General features: G+C 41.7%; 1 protein-coding gene across 4 annotated transcripts in view; it reads right to left on the bottom strand.

Annotated features, from left to right (window-relative positions):
- The window catches only part of l1cama (L1 cell adhesion molecule, paralog a), a 55,635-nt gene that overhangs the window by 17,068 nt on the left and 20,967 nt on the right, over positions 1-17,600 (bottom strand). For 3 of the 4 annotated variants that reach the window (XM_041798359.1, XM_041798358.1, XM_041798360.1), the window contains exons 2-9: positions 12,978-13,318; positions 8,564-8,578; positions 6,892-6,994; positions 6,220-6,422; positions 4,218-4,340; positions 2,828-2,998; positions 1,682-1,796; positions 1,191-1,375 (exon numbers count right to left, since the gene is read on the bottom strand). In XM_041798359.1, coding sequence (XP_041654293.1) covers positions 1,191-1,375; positions 1,682-1,796; positions 2,828-2,998; positions 4,218-4,340; positions 6,220-6,422; positions 6,892-6,994; positions 8,564-8,578; positions 12,978-13,104 — 1,042 coding nt within the window. In that variant the 5' untranslated portion in view covers positions 13,105-13,318. The remainder of the gene's footprint in view (positions 1-1,190; positions 1,376-1,681; positions 1,797-2,827; positions 2,999-4,217; positions 4,341-6,219; positions 6,423-6,891; positions 6,995-8,563; positions 8,579-12,977; positions 13,319-17,600) is intronic. The other variant, XM_041798361.1, reaches the window with a different exon arrangement.

The raw sequence follows: 17,600 nt of genomic DNA, 5'->3' as shown, positions 1-17,600 counted from the left end.
TTAGCTGAAATGGGAGAAAAACTGCATATAACAACTGTTGCCTGGGTTCTTCACCATTCAAAGCTTTATGGGAGAGTGGTAAAGAGAAAGTCACTGGTGAGGAAAACTCTTACCAAATCTTGACTACAGTTTGCCAAAAGGTATGCAGGAGACTCCATGGTCAAATCGGATAAAGTTCTTGGTCTGGTGGCACCAAAATGATGCCTTAAGGCCATCAGACAAGACGCTATGTTTGCACCTGCACATCACCACAAACACACCATCCTCACTGTGAAACATGGTGGCGGCAGCATCATGCTGTGGGGATGCTTTTCTGCAGCTGGCCCTGGAAGGCTTGTAAAGGTAGATTCAATGTAGCAAATCATAGGAAAATTCTGGGTGACAATCTTATTCAGTCTGCAAGAAAACTACAGCTCTGGAGAAAATGTATTTTACAGCAAGACAATAACCTGAAGCATACTGTGAAAGCTACACAGAAATGTTTAAAAGACAACAATGTAAATGTTCTGCAGAGGCCGAGTCAAAGTTCAGACCTCAATCCAATGATGAATTTGTGGCTGGACTTGAAAAGGGCTGTTCACACCTGATCCCCATACAACCTCACAGAGCTTAAGCAGTACTGCAAATGTAAATGAAGTAAAATTACAGTGTAATGATGTGCAAGCCTGATTGAGACCTATCCACTCAGACTCAGTGTTGTGATTGAAGCCAAAGGTACATCTACTAAATACTGACTTGAAGGAGGGGAACATTTATGCAGTCACTTATTTCACATTACAAATTTTGTTGAACTGACATTAGTTGCGTAGAAATATTTTTTTTGCTTTTGCTTTTTTTTTTTTGCTTGGTCAGAATTTTCTGTCAAAAAAGCACAATTGGCCATGATTGAGTTGAAAAATCAATTAAAAGGTAAAACATCCAAAGGGGCGAATACTTTTTATAGATGTAGAATGCTGTTGGGTTGCATTACAGGAAATCCAGACACTGAACCAAATTAGGGACTAAACTCAGCTGTCTTTGCATTTTTCATCACTTATAATGTTTCATGTAACATTTTGAAGTGAACCCTTTTTCAGAAAAATATTGGTAATTCAGTTACTATAATCAACACTGTTTCTCTAATAAATATCATATATAACAACATGTGCTCAAATCAAAACAACATGTATGGATATGTGCTTTTGATGTACCTTCCACTGTCACAATATAAGTGTGAGTGACTTTCCCCTGGGGGTTCTCAGCTATGCACTGGTACTCGCCCCCGTCACTCTCTGTGATGTTGCTAAAGCGTAGGCGGCGGTCAAACATATCTTTAGAGGTCCGGGATTCAGAGAGTTCGCCGTCCTTCCTCAGCCATAACACTTTGGGAGTTGGACTAAAGAGGAGGAGAGATGGGAGGATGTTAATAAAGGGATAAATGGAGGAAGGGTCATATGGGAGAGAGTGGGGAGAATAGAAATGAGGATTGTTGTTTTGGATTAAAATTAAGATGCCAAGACAAGTAAAAAAAGAAATGAGATGTAGAAAAAGAAGGCAGCAAACAGCAGCATTGGCAGAAGAATGGAATAAAGGGAGAGTAGAGATGGCAGGAGGAATGAGTGATGGATAAGAGGCAGGTAAGACTGATTAAAAGGAGTGGCTTAAAATGAGTGATTGATGGAAGCAGACATGGCACACTCACAGGCCTTGGACGATGCATTCAAGCTCCAGTGTCTGGCCCCTGAGAGCGTGATAAATGCTTTGGCTTCCTGTAGGTCTCATCATGTGTGGCCTCCTGTTCCGCACTACAGAGTTGGCTGGAAGAAAAAGGTTGAAACATAAAGACAGAGATTTGTATAGGTATTTATAGGTAACGTGCTGCTGACACAGCAGCCACTTTAGAGACTGACACACTGAGAGATGCAGGGAGTGGAAGCTTGCAGAGAGGACTTCACCTTTCTAACATCACATCGACATACGGATTTCCTTCACTCACACAGAGGTCCCATGTTAACATGTGCTCATCTCTCTGACCTCTACTCGGGCCACAGATGCTGGCAGCCTCCTCTCAGAGAGAGCTGCATCTCATTACCGCTGGGCTGAGGAGGTGATGGACCTCCTGCTGGCTGTGGGACTGTCGACTGGACACTTTACTGCTTTGGTAAGCAACATGCCACCACAGGGGGGGATGACTTTGGTTTAACTACCCAGCCTCATGGTTCTCACCGACATGCTGAGTATTTAAGATGTGTGTGTGCCAGTTTCTTATAGAAACCAAAACAGGATTTCACTGGAACAGTTTTCTTTGAAATAAAGTATGACAGATTTTAATAATTTAGTATTTTATGGAAAGCATTTAACTCTATTCTCCAGTGTGTCAGTTGCAGTCTTTGCAGCAGACTTATAAACCTTTAATTCAAACGATTTTACATCAAGAAATTGTGCTTTGTAAATGTTCATGAGTTCAATCAAGTGTTTCCATGAAAAAATGAACGTGCTGGAAATTTGAAATGCAGTTTTCACTGTTATAAGCACCACTAATAAAATCCTATTAATCTTTATTTTATTGGGCTGGCAGCAGAAATCTCACAGGGAGTTATCTCAAAACTGCAAAATATCAGCATGTCTAAAAACCACTGGAGGAAGAGTTGAGAAAATATCCTTTGAAATCTAAGTCAGAGAGAAGCTGTGTGTTCTTGTTCAACACATTTTTTTTTACATTATCCCTATTAGGGACAACCTCATCTTTATAATAATACCCTGTAGAACTGTAATGTTTGTTTTGTTTTGATTGGCTGAAACACATTTTATTGTAATCATTTCTACAGTCCTCTTGCTCTTAACTCACATGGGTTGACGGTCAAAGTGATGGGCTCTTTTGTCAGAATGGTGCGCGTTGCCAGGTACTGGACATTACAGGTGTAGTCCTGCCTGCTGTCCTGGGTTGTCAAATGGGCAAAGTACAAGTTGCCATCCTTTCCTACCACCACCCGGTCACTAAGCAGGATATGGTGTAGCCCTAAAGAGAGACAGGGAGAGAGGAAATTAGATGAAGAGGAAGAGAGAAAATAATGACAGACAGAAGCAGCGAAGAAACTTGAAAAACAGTGGAGAGAGAAGAGGAACTTAACAGCAGATTTGAGCAGCGAGAGGAGACAGAGGAGGGAGGCATAGAGACACAAAAGGATGAAAGAAGAAGAGAAATTATGGAAAAGAGATGCTTGGGGTAAGAAAAATGTGCTCAAAAGGTTACTTAACACACAAAAAAACATGTAATAATAGAGACAGTGCATTCTTAAAGTACAGAGAACCCCTTCACTTTCTTATGTTGCAGCCTGACACTACAATAAAAAAACATAACTTTTATTCTCATTAATCTACACTCAGTACCCCATCATGACAAGTGAAAACACAATTTTAGAAATGTTTTCAAATTTATGAAAAAGAAAAAACTGAAATACCACACTGACATAAATATTCAGACCTCAGACCTCAAGGCCTCACAGCTGACAACGCATATTAGATTTAAAAGACTGTTGTGAGGCAAAGATCTGGGGAAGGCTTCAAAAAAAATTCTGCTGCACTGAAGGTTCTCAAGGACAGAAGCCTCCATAATACACGAATGGAAGAAGTTTGGCACAACCAGGACTGTTCCAAGAGCTGGATGCCTAGCCAAACTGAGCAATCGGGGAGAAAGGCCTTAGTCAGAGAGGTGACCAAGAACCTGATGGTCACTCTGATGGGACTCCAGAGATCCTAAATGGAGATGGGACAAAGTTCCAGAAGAACAACCATCACTGCAGCCCTCCACCCATATGGAATTATGGCAGAGTGGCTAGACGGATATGAAAGCATACTTGGAGGTACAAAAACTCGAAATGAAAGCCAAGTGGGCTCTCATCCTTTTACACTGAGGTGATTCAGTTTTCCTCGTGTCATTTTGGGGTACTGAGTGTAGATTAATTAGAATAAAAAGGCTTTTTTTTTCAGCAGTAGCATCAGGCTGCAACATTACAAAATTGAAAAAGTAAAGGGGTCTGAATACTTTCTGAATGCAATGAAGATGCATAAAAAAATATTGAAGACAGTGATAAAATAAAGAAGATAAAAAAAATGACTCTACTCCTCTGCTCAGATGAAAAGGAACAACAAAATCATTGATAAACAATCCAAGTGGCAGCTAGAATAAGAAGACAGGAAGGATGCAATGGAAGTAGATTGAGAGGTAATGTACTCACTCCAGTCCATCCAGTGGATGATTGGTTCCATGGAGCTCTGCGGGGGGTTACACTTCAGGACAATACTGTTTCCCTCCTCAGCCTTCACATTCACTTTCTTTTCTTTCTGCTGTGTTGGGAGAGCTAAAGGGAGGCATGTAAGGACAAATACACACCTGTTAGTCTGCCTACTTTGAAAAACTAGTGCAAAACCAATCTGTGCAAATATTGTCTGTGTTGTTTGCAGATTATCTGAGGCAGTCTGCAGAGCAAGACAACTAAACACATATACACTGGATAAGGAGTATCTGTTTTACAGCCCAGTTTAAGGATCTGAGGAGAAAAGTGTTTCAGGAGAGTTCCAGGCTGTCTTTTGTCTTGTAAAAGTAGACAGACGTGATTTGTGTATCATATGTGTTTACCCCCCCACCCCACCCCTCTCGTTGTTGATAACCCCACAGGAGCCTCTGAAGAGTGCTTCACATGACATCAACTCAAGAGCGTTTCTGGGGTAACTGTTGTCAGGGAAACAGTGAGAGAAGGAGGTCGCCCAGGAGAGAGCCAGTCACACAGGTGGATGGATCCACAAAGGTGCTCTTTACTTTTGCCTAGGGGCTTCTGTGTGTGCACAAATGTGTGTGTACTCTGATTATCATGTTATTGCATGTAATTATGTTCTGGGTGCTGGTACAGGGAGCGCTCGCTGTGAGCCTCCATCTGCTAACAAATGAGCTCTCCATAAAGAAGGGCAAGGGAAGGTTTACGTGCCTGCTACACTTACAGCTTTGTAAATCGCTCTGTTATTGCTGATAAAAACCAACAGTAACGTAGCTTGCTTCTAATCTGGACCTCAGAGGCATTTACACAAGTGCTAGCGTTGAAAGCTGACATCTATAAAAGACAGAGCTTCTCTGATGTGATGCTGCTTGTATGAAAAGACATCAGAAGAGGTTTTTAACTATGTAGAATGGTATGATTCAACTCACTGATTTAAAATCATCAAATTCTCCCTGAAGATGAAAAATCTGACAGTTTAATGGGCTGAGCGGTACATAAACTAACGCAGGGTAAAATGTACTACAGAGCTTTAAGGGTGTTGTTGAGTAGAATGTGTTTCTGGTCATCTAGCCATAACACCAGCAGGGTATCACCACTAATTTTCATCAGTTATAGATGTGTTTTTGCGGGGATTTCTGGGAATGTGTATTTTTACCCCATGAAAGCAAATGTCTTTAACATACAAATGAAGTTGAGTGAAAGTTCAAGCAGGAAGACTTTCTAATCATTCAATAGTCACAGATGGTTCATATCTCTCCCACCTTGCTTTCTTTGTCTTTTCTCGCTCTGGTGATCAGCTGATTATGGCGATTCACTCTCTTAAGTACTCAGCTAAACAGATTCTGCCACAACCTCGTTTGACCAATCATCACGTTTCATTATAGACGTTGAAACCCTTCTCCACCCCAGCCACCTCCATTAAGTTAATCAGCATCAAGTCCAGATCCTCACAGGTCTTCTGCTCATCTCATCCTCTTGGGTTCCTGGTCCAGCCTCTCAGAGGTCTACCCCTCATCTGAACCTGCCTACCTCAACAACACCACCATCAGCAGTGTCTAGACTGCATGGTGGAAGAAATGTGTTATCTTGATTTCTTCGTATTTTTACTAATATTATTTATATTCTTACATATTTTATCTGTAAAAAGGTAATATCCATATACGTGAATGATATGAGTAGACATGCAAATATGAATATGTTGTAGATCCACGAACATCTACCTGAACTACACAAATGATGAGAACTGTAATATATGAATTGTGTTCAATCTAGCTTTTCTGGAAAGTGTTACAACCAAGCCTATTGATGTTACAATTAACCCTGTCTGTTGGGTTACTTACTTGTAATATTTTATTTCAGTCATTTTCCGTGCATTTTTCCCAAAAATGGTTTAACATAAAACCTTAATTCCAGTGTTAATTTTTCAGCATGTAATCAGTTGATCCGCCCCTCTGTGTTTTCTTACCATCAATATTAAGTATGGCCTCAATGGAGACGGCTGTCCCCAGCTTATTGGATGCATAGCAGACGTATTTGCCCTGATAGTGCTTCAAAGTGTCCATCGTGTTGCTGAGTGTGTAGAATGCGTAAGAGCCATAGGTCTCCGTCACCTTCAGCTCCGTATCATTCCTTGGTTCAAACTCCTCTCCATCCCTTGTCCAACGGAAACTTAAGAAAAGAAAAACATCTATGACTCAGCTGGCAGACTGTTCACTCAAATGGCAAATTAGAAAGTCATTTCCATGCCTTTTGAAATAGTTGTTTTTAACACGCATTTGAAATTGAGGACACAAATGGTTTGCTGCAAAATTTAGATGTGTTGCCACAGCGGGGCTCACAGGCTTGTGCTGTGTAATTGCGATATTCATCTTTTCCTTGGTGACTGAAGCAGTGTTCCACTTCAGAGCAGCTAGGACGCTCTGGAAAGATTGCTTGAGGGCTTAATGTCATTTATCCCTTGTTGAAATGAGAACTCTGATGGGGTTAAACTGTGCTCTCGTGCAACACTGATTTAAAGATGTCAGCTGAACAAGGAGAGAGAAGGTCAGTGTCCTCAGAAAGATAACCACAGGCTAGACTCCTCTATGACTAATGTGGCATCTTTAGACTTTTAGTGTTTGTGAGTTTGTTGACTTACATGGGTGGAGGATTGCCACTGGCCTCGCATTTCATGACAAGGTCTTCAACACTATAGACTGTGACAGACCCCGGCTGTGTTGTGATCACTGGAGGCCTTTTTACTGCAACGACCAAAACAGAGTCATTATACAAACAAATTAAGTATACTGTATCTAACAAAATACACACTTTTGAAAGAAAGACGCACATGCACATCATCTATTCTGGAGTCTTTAACATGACCTGTTCATTCTGTAATCACTCCAGCTTCAACATACACATATATCACCCTGATGTAGCACACAGATCTCCTTGGCGAAGAAAAAATAAGAGATAGCATTCATTATCATACTTTAACAGCTACCGATAAGTATATTCAGTCAATTTCACTTAAAAAGACTCCCCAGAGAAAGAGATGAAATGTAGGCCGAGGAAAAGAGTGAAAGCAAGAGAGCAGGCATGAAAATGGGTTGAGATGAGAGGAAATTGATATAACATAATGTAAGAGGGAGAATTCATGCAAAAGAGATATACGACAAAGTGCACCCTGGGAGGCTGAGAGATGGGGATGGGGTGGTGAGGAGAGGAGGGAGTCTGTGGGGAAATGAAGCAAGGATTTTGACCAGAGCAAGAGGTTTGGCTTTCTCTGTCATCACTGTCCATAAGAGTCGTAAAGCAAAGCCTCGATAACAGTCTCGTAAAACCAGCATGCTAGGATTTTTGTGAGTACAGTATTGAACCAGCATGTTTGATGCCCCACAAGCTTTACGACCCATGTCGAGTTTTTATGTTCTGTTTTCGGAAACTTATAGACAGAAATTTAAATCTTCTTCTCCTTGCAGCTTTAATAACTACACTCAGACTGTTTGCGGTGGAATAGAGGTCACAGCTTGGCACTTGTAGAGTCTTTGACTTTAAGGAAAGGAGACGGCGCTCTAGTCAGGGATTAATTCAAATTCAGTAGGTAAATGGGTGGGGGAGTGGAGTGGATGAAGGGAAAGCGATGGAGACGGGGAGTGAGCAGACAGCAGGGATGGATGGACCTGCAGCAGAAAGAGAGCAGCTGAGAAACTGAGCAAAGGCTCACTGAAACAGAAAAAGCAAACAAGGGGTAGATTCACAGAGATGCGGAAAAGATGGTTAGGGCGACTGGGGGAATTTAATGAAAGAATTCCCTCTGATAGAGGAAATAAGCTCATTTTCTCAGCTGATCAAATTGAAGTTGGGGCTGCAGGCACTGCTCCATTATTGGCTGAGGAGGAGGAGAGAAGCTGGTGCTTAGTGCTTTAACTCCTCTATATTTCTCTGTGTCTTTGATCTGACAGCCCTTACACACAGCGGCTCCTTAAATGTCCTCCTCCCTGCTCCAACAGGGACCTTACCTAATGGGAGCCACTAAGGCTGAACATACACTCGCATATAAAACAGAAGAGTGGAAAGAAACATACGCATGTTTACAATACAACACTCACATCCTCAAACATAAAACACACAAGACAAAAGTTACTGTGAAACAGATGCACACACCCAGAAGCATAACACTGCAGATGTACACTAATGCTGCACTCATTTAAGTGCAGCGCTGTCATTGATGGGAAATAACCTCTTAAGCATAATGAAAGTGTTTACAACAAGCTCTGCCAGCACTTGCATTAAGACAGAAAGACGTCAATAAAGTTGAAAGCACTTACGATTACTTATGTGGTCTGTTAATCCAAAATGGTGGGCAGACGAGAGGCAATGAGGGAAAAAATATTTCAGTTACAGTAAACAAGAGGGACAAGAAGGCAGTTTAAGCTGAAAATGAAAATATGGACTGCTAAAGATAACGCAGAGAAGGGTAAGCAGAGAGATACAAAGAAAGGTGGAAAGATATTACAGAAAGTAAGACTTATCAAAAGAAAAAAGAACAAGAGAATAGGAAAGCAGGGATAAAAAATACACTGATTAATCAATGTATTTAAAAAAATAAAGAAAGAACAGACAAAAGGGTTAATAGAATGTTCCTAAACACTTTTATAGATCAAGTTTAAGACTTTTTAAGACCTTTGTAGACCTGAGTTGAGAAAAAAATCTAATCACTTTTAGCACAGCAAAAGATCAGAAATGAAAGGCATGTGCAATTTCTCAGTGCATCAGACCAGGGCTGAATTTTCAGATCTAACGTACTGTTCATGAAATGTCAGATGGCACAGGGCAAAGACATTTTTGGATAATAAACAACCATATTTCTGGTATATTTAATACCTCTATTCTAACAATTTAATCAATATATCCTATACTATCGTATCATACTTCCATGTGTGCTAACCTGATGCTAAACATGTTCATTGTTAAAAAGGAAGCCCTGTCAAATTAAGGAGGGCACATTTTAAGGGGGCATTCATGCACAGCTGCTGTGAGTTTCCAATACGTGACGTCTTTAGTTCACTGCTAGCTACTGACTGAAGAGCACGTTTTTGCCTAGGCATCGGAAAACGGTCAACTTAAAAAGCTGAGCAACTTTCTAAAGTATGTGGGTTTCCTTCAACTTGTTGTAAAATGTATCCACAAATTTGCTTGATTTTTCCTTTTGATCAGGAGTCAGAAGTTTTGGGACAACTTAGGTGCACACTTTTGTCATGTTCAAATTTTCATGCAAAATTTGCCAAACTGTCCTTTACTAATTGAGACCATTTCTGCTATCAGCCTTATACTGAGTTGTCAATAATTTCTGACTTTTGTTCAATTTGTTGAACAAAGTCAGAAATTTTTGATGTGCATGGACGCCCAGAACATTCAAAGTCTTGGACAATCTCTCTGCCTTCACTAAATTTTTTGTGCCATTCAAACACACGTGACTGTGACATACACCATTACATCTCAGTTAATGTATGGAAAAATTCGGATCCTGTTTTTTTTTTTTCAATTTCCGGAAGTCTGACAAACACCGCCATATCTTGTCTTCTTAATCCTGGAAGCCACTTGAGCTGAACATCTTCTTTGTTGTTTCCTCTGTGTGTCGCCACCATGTTAGTTTTTCTCAGTCACTTTTGTACATTTCTCAGATCAGAACTGCTTTGGTACATCCATGCAAATGACTATGTACAATTCTCTGCTGTTTCCTACATTATCAATTGCTCATGTCATGTTGATCGAAATGTATTATAATGGGTCTCTGCTGAATAGTCTGACCCCTCACAATATTTAGGTATTAGTTCATCGCATAAGTCTTTACATGCAAAATGGTTGAACACGTTGTCATAATATGTCAAGCATATTTCTATACATTTCCATTGCACTTTTTTTTCCCTAAATCTGTCCTGAATTGGTAAATTGCTCCCATGCAAATCTTGACTTTCTCAAACAAAGCGAAATGTGTGAAGCATTAGATCAACCAATGATCAATGAATTTGATTGTGGAGAATTTGATGATTGAGGAATTTTCTCAGCATGGAGATGGAAAGTATATGATCGCCAGCCACATACACAGATGACCCTTCTGGCTGCCATGGATGCAGCGTGTGGTGACATCACAGCAGATACCTGCAGAGGCTGGATAAGACACTCTAAAAGATTCTTTCCATGCTGCATTACAAGAGAAGAAATTTGTTGTGATGTGGATGAGAATTTCTGGCCCAACAGACAGGAACATCAGGACATGTAGGAAGACTGCGCTGTAATTCCTACAGCACTGCATGTACAGTTTTTCCTAAGAAGACTGTCCTATGTTCACATTTTTACCTTTGTTTTTTTCCTTGTGCTATGCAGGGCTGTCTTTTCCTTTCTGTATCACAATGACATCGTCTGTCAACAAATTACAGTACAAACAGTAAAAGCGTAAATGTGAATCTTGTCCAGTCTCTTGCAATCAATCTCCCACATTCACTAAGGTGTAACTTACAATTTACAATAATTGTCATCAAAACTTTAGCCATGGTTTACATCAGAACATTCCTCCAGAGTACACTGTTATAGTGACAACATGACTAAGCCATTTGACTGTCTTATCCATACACAATGACACAAGGACTTGTCATTCTGATGGCATTGACATGTTCATTGACACAGATATTTACTTTTGAGAGATGAACTAAGGATTTTGAGCAAGAGACTGGCTTTTGCTGGTAATCCATGGTTTTTTGCTATTTGTACGAATTGTTTGAGAAATGCACTTACTGTTTTGCAAATGTTGAGGATGATTCGAGAAATGTACCAAAGCGACTGAGAAAAACTGTTATATAGGCAGGTCTGCCACATAAGGAGGCATAAGTAGGGGAAAATACGTGACGTATCAGACTAACAAGCACAACGACATAACATTAATTTTAATAAATAGATCTATGATCCAAATTCTAGTTTCACTTTGCACAGACATAATATGCGACAGGAGATTGGCTGGCTGGCCAGAAGCCGATGTCACCGCCATGTTTCCAGGCGCAAGTCTCTACATCATTCAATACATTAGACAAGAATTGGGCAAGTTTTCAGAATAAAAAGCTCAAACAATCAGATAAATATTTATATATATATATATATATATATATATATATATATATATTAGAAATTAAAAAAATCTATACATATATGAAACTGTAATAGATATAAAATTATTTAGTTTTAAATCATGGAGTACATCTTTTCACTGAACTGAGAAAATACAAGAAAGCAGATTCTGCTTTTATGTTTCACTATCAGTTCTTATTTTAATACGATCATTATGTGGCAGACTTGCCTATATTAATATGGCGGCGACACAAGGAGAAAACAACGAAGAAGACATTCAGTTCAAGTGACTTCCGGTATTAGAAGACGAGATACCGCGGTGCTCATCAGACTTCTGGTGTGAAGTGGAGGTCCTCAGCTGCATCCAGGTACTCTTGAAAACAAGTGCACTTCAAGCAGTTATTGAAAACTTACAGCAGTGGTGCTATTTAAAGTTTAAGACATCTAACTTTAAAAATAAGACTTTTTATAGCCTTAAATTCCAAATGTTCAATTTCAGACTTTTCAAGGATCTGCAGGAACTAGATAGATAGATAGATAGATAGATAGATAGATAGATAGATAGATAGATAGATAGATAGATAGATAGATAGATAGATAGATAGATAGATAGATAGTAAAACCGTGTAATGCATCCTGTAATGGAGTGTCCTCACTGACACAGATTCTGAGATATTCCCTTTATTGATCCCCATCACCGCCTCTCATTGACATGTCCAGGGCTCGCTAATTGAAAGGCAGGGGACACCTTGACCTTTTCCCTGTTTGACCCACTCCGTCCTCCCCATCATCCTCCTTTCATCCTTCTCAGTCCTCTCACCTCCGTGTCACCTCGCCCATTTGAGGATTGCATTTGTTGATTTACTGCATCTCATCAGCTTTTACAGGTTATATGTGCGTGAGCGCATCTGCGTCCATGCACGTATAATTGCTTGTTTGTACACACTCTCTTGAAATGCGTGTGGGTGGTGAAGGATTGTGACTCATTTAAAGCAGTCTTAGATAAAGACTGAACAACAAAGGCGAGCAGTGGAAAACAATATCATCCCTTTCTCTCTCTCTTTCTCCGCCGGAGCTCTGTGGGCAGGCCCACAACAGCCAAGGAGATGATGATCAATTTCCCTGCAGGGCCACAAGCTCAGCTGTATTTCTAATGCCCACATATTGCATTGTGGAGGAGGTGGAGGAAGAAATGAGGCAAGCAAGGGAAAACATAGCTGGATTTTTGTTGTATAACTCAATTGTTGATCAAATTACTCTCCAATCTGATTCTGGTTTGCACCGAGGAAACCAGATCAATAGAGGGACTAATCAATGCCGCATGAGGGGATCAATTACAAAGTAATTAGACACACCAGAGAAACAGATGCGTGCTCACAAAGAAACCTCAGATAGGGTAGAATTTCAAGCATAATTTTGCTATCCAATGCTGAATATTGAGGTTAGTGGAGGAGAATCACATGCTCACTGCTGATTTGCTCTAATTAATTATGATGAAAGATCATTATTAGCCTGCTTTGATGAACCAACAATGTAATTAACACAACAAATAGAGCCTTTGAACTCCATTGAAGCATTCAGTCACCATTGTTATCAAATGTACCGTATGACTGTACTCACAGTTGTGGGGAATGTGTATGGCTGCTCGGCTGGGCTGGGCAGCAAAGAAGAGAAGGAGGAGGTGTGGGAGGAGGTGAGGGGAGCACCGCCCCCTACTGCCAACCTGCTGTCGCTGTGTGTGAGGCATTGCTCACCGTCCCATCAAAGTCCCACCTGCACTCACACGTGCACTAAAATGTACTGCAGGAGCAACCTCTCTCAAACAGAGCAGGTGTGAGGCTGTGTTTCTTTTCCAGGAGGCCTCGGCTTTGCCTCGTAGTTTGTCTTTTGTCCCCCTGTTCTTCCACGTCTTCTTTTTTTTTTCTACAAGTCAGGTCCACGCCCTCCTGCTGGTCTCCTCACTGAAAGATAAAAAGGAGAGGGGGGGAGGTGAGAGGAGGACAAGAGGAGAGCGAAGGGAGGGGCGGAGTGGGGCCATGTGTCAGAATGGGAGAAAAATTACCCTGCGCCATGTGGTCAGACCTACATGCAGACCGGGACACAGAGTTAACACTCCAATCAACAGTTAACAATACATATCCCAGGGAAAAAAGAAACGACTACAATGCCTGTCACTGAACCTGTTCCTGTAAAAGGAAAAAAAATTTGGTTAATTATGTGACCAGTGGCCCATATGGAGGGGCCAATCAGCAGGACAGATGGACAGAATACCACAACAAGAAGCCGAAAAGAGCCTTCCAGCACCCAGATGGAGCTGTGGACGAACAAATGCAGATCGATGAAGTGTCAAATCAGATAATGACCAGGACAGACAAACATAAAGGTGATAATTAGGTTGCACAAGCTGAACAGTGTGTACTGTACTTGGGTGATAGTGCTGTGATAAGTGTGCGATAAAGATGCTATCAGTCTCACTGAGTGAGGCAAGCCACCCCTACTAGTCTATCTGTTCTCCATCTGTACCCTTGGATTGGGTCCGTGCCACAACATGCAGGCTGTCCTCTCCAGTGACAGCCCGCTGACTGTTTACACTACTCAGCATCACACACAAAGAACTGTTACAGCACACTATGAGTAAGATGTGCATGCGAGACAAAAGGAAAATGGCGATAATAGAGAGAGAGGAGGCTTGTTTGGCAGCCCTGATTAAGGAGTTTTGGCTCCATGCGTTGCTTTATGCTGGCAGTGCCACAGAGGAGTGATGGGTGACCTTGGAGAGAGGGGGAAGGTCATGGAGGAGAAGCGATGATGGGGGAAAAGAAAAGGATATCATTGTCTTTTACCTCATCTGTTGATTAATCATAGTAGACCTTTACTTGGTCAAAAGATTTAAAAAAAAAAAAGTCTTGGAAAGAGAAACAGGAATGTAAGGTTCAACTAGATACACAGAGCCCAATTAGATTTAATTAAAGACCAAACGAAAGCTGAGCTCTTAATAAGGCAGTTTAAACTAACAGCATTAGGATTAAATGAGCCATCACGCTAACTTGCTTGCTTTGTGTAAAGAACAGCACAACAAGCTCATAGGAGAGGGAGAAGGCAGAGGGATGAAGCAAGAGGAGGGCAAAAAAAGGGAAAGTGGGTTTTTGGAGAAGGGATGCTGTGGAAGGAGGGGAAGAGGAGTAGGAGGGATGACAAAAGGTGACAGCTGTGACACTAATCCTCTCCATCCACTTGCATACAAATTCACACATGTGCAAGCTCCTCCAATCAGTGTACATCACTAGTTCTCCCACTTCTTCTTTTGCCTCCTCTCTATTATCTTCTTTAGTGATTGTTGTTCTGCAGAGACACGGGGCCAATTACAGTGATCCAGCCTTAAAAAGGCCTCTCCAAGATGCCATTAGAGGCAGACGGATGAAGCACAGCTTGTCAGGGTATTAGTACTGGTGCTAATGGGATCTGAGGTGGGCAATCGCTTATCAGTGCCGCCTCCAGAGAAATGGAGTGGAGCAAAGCAAGGTGCGGATCAACAATGTGGCGCTCCTTCCCTTGTCACGCCACCAATCACGGAGAGATAGAAAAGGCAGACAGACGGACAGACCGCATACACAAAAACACATCTCCTGCAGTCTGACAGGAGAAATCAGTCAGATGAAAGGGCATGCTCCAGTGGGCTCCAGTCAGGTGGCAGAGCAAAGAGTATTCCGGTCATGTAGAGGAGGAGCAGTAAAGGGGAACACTATAATGGGTTGCGAGGGGTGTGTAAAGGAGAGACTGTCAGTGAGAGAGAGAGATGGTGCCATGTAATGAGGCTCACCCAGACACCCAAACACACGCTGATGTGGCCCAACAAACTAACAAACAACCGCACAGAAACATTTCCTGCATGTGCTCGCTGTGGAGCCTTGTGGCGCTCTATTATCCCTAGGGTGAGAGACACTGACACCAACGCAGATGCCTGATTTCACTTCTTTAAGGTTTCCACTGAGCCTGTGTCAGAGAAAAAAAGATCCAATCCCGGCCCTGTTACCTGCTTCATTGGACAAGGTCAAAGGTCACTCCTTAGATGGGAGCTTTCTGCTGGGCTGAGATGACCCACTGGTGTGTCTGAGTGCTTTTAAAACTATTATCACCACTGAGATGTCAACTGCCTCCATCAAAAGCCATTCAATCACGGGATGATTGTGAACTAGGCAGTGCAGTGCTGAGATTTGAGGGCGTGGTCGTTTGTTTCTTTTTTTCAACAAGAAAGCCAGAGTGCGGAAAATTATCTGGTCACGTATCAAACAAGCTGAATTGACAAAGTTGATTTTGAACTTCCTTCAATTATTCATGAATCCCTGCTTTGAGGCATTTTGCTTACAAAAACATAAATAAGTCAAACTATTATATTATGCTGCGAGAGTGGCTTTCATTAGAAGAATTGAATTGCTGCACCATTATGCTGTATACTCCCCTTGTCATCCATTAAATAGAAAATTACACTTTTCCTTCCTCTGCAAAATGTAGTAATTAGTATTAAGTAGACATGTTGGGCGTTGCCAAGGACTTTCAAGTGCTGAATAGGCTGTCTCTGTTAGGAGGGGGGGCAACAACACATAGACAAGCCTCTAGAGTCAAATCATGTTTTGAGATTCACACGTAGTCTGATCCCATCGCGCCAACCGCCCACATATACACAGGAGACTTTTACTGTTTGCTTCTTATCCTCATATCCGTGCAAGGAGCTGCGATGTTGATAATGTAGTATGGTGTATTTTCTTTCAACACATTGAGTCATGCAAATATAAATTCTGAAAGCTTCTCTGCTACTTTGATGAGGAGCGCTCCTCTCTTGGATTAGTGTGTGAGATGAAGTGTGAGCGTGTTTGTGCATGTTCTAACATGTTTGCAGGTCTTGTGTCCTGTCATGCCTTGCTTTTAAATATTAACTACCTCCAGCTGTGAAGATGTGTAGGGGTAGAAGATGCCGGATGAAGGAGGGGTAGGAGAAAAATAAATGAATACATGCACCCCTTAACTCCCTTTACCCCCTACTTTTCCCCCAGGGTGCGTCTGTCTGCTAAAACATCAGGCTGAAAGGAGACAGACGGCGGGACAAGGGAAAGATGGGGTGATTTAGGCGTTCATAAAGAGGGTACTCACTAAGACAATGAGTTCAACAGAGAAGCAGATAGATTATAAGGGTCAGTGGAACAGCAAGGAGGGGGTTCCTACAAACAAGGTGATGCTGGTGGGGGGTAGATGATCAGGACCCCTATAGAGTGAATTATTCATAGAAATCTCCTTCCTGTCGGCACAATTTGCCCTAAATTCACCCAAATTCATAATTCATTCACGCCCCTCACCATACATTTGTCGTGGCCCCAGACAGATGCTGTCCATCTCTCTATACCTGGTGTCTTTGCTCTGTCTGTCTGATTGTCTCCTTCTCTCCCTCCCCTCTCCCTCTCTCTGGCAGGGTCATACTTAATGCATGAGCCTGTTGCAGTGAGACAAGTCTCAGACCCACTTTGTCGCTCCTGCAGAAAAATACCACAAATCATGTGAAATAATACCTGTTCCTGCTCGGCTCCACGATTCACTTCCGACACGGGAGTGTATTTAATCATTCACAGCTATGAAGACTGCATTTCTTACCATCCTTTCTCATATTTTCACAAAGTGTTCCTGCTTAAAAGCCACACTATATAATAGGAAGCATCCCAGAAAGATGGGTACCCATTTTCCCGTCACCTTTTCATCAGCTGTCTCCTTTCCCTCTCTCAGCCCCCTTGGTATATGACACTAAAAGCTTTCTTCAATTCCCCTTCGATCACTTTTCACAGCATATTCCTATCCCCTCATCCTCTCTCGCTCTTCTTTCCATACCCACTGCTTCGTCTCTCCATCAATTCAATAAACTGCTGTGGTAGCACTCTGGCTGGGACAATAGGCAGTGCTGCTGATTAATTAAATCTTTGCATTTTTAAAGGAAAGAGGCTTTATAGCACAGTGGGACACCAATGTTTCCCTCATGCTTTGTTTGAAAAGAAGTAAGATGTGTTTCAGAGCCCATGATCCATGGTCAACTCACAATGGAAATTTACCAGCAGAAGAAAAACGCTGCAGAGCTTCACGCTATCTGGACCATGCTACGCAGACAGCACATTTATCAATACCACTATTAGCATAAGCTCTGCTGTTGGATACTTTGCAACTCCCACTTAAGTCAAAGCTGCAAAGCATTTTTTTTTTTCT

Source organism: Cheilinus undulatus, linkage group 11 (genome assembly GCF_018320785.1).
Source record: "Cheilinus undulatus linkage group 11, ASM1832078v1, whole genome shotgun sequence".
Taxonomy (NCBI): domain Eukaryota; kingdom Metazoa; phylum Chordata; class Actinopteri; order Labriformes; family Labridae; genus Cheilinus; species Cheilinus undulatus.
The sequence above is the reverse complement of the archived record's forward strand: the minus strand, read 5'-3'. Positions and strand labels throughout refer to the sequence as shown.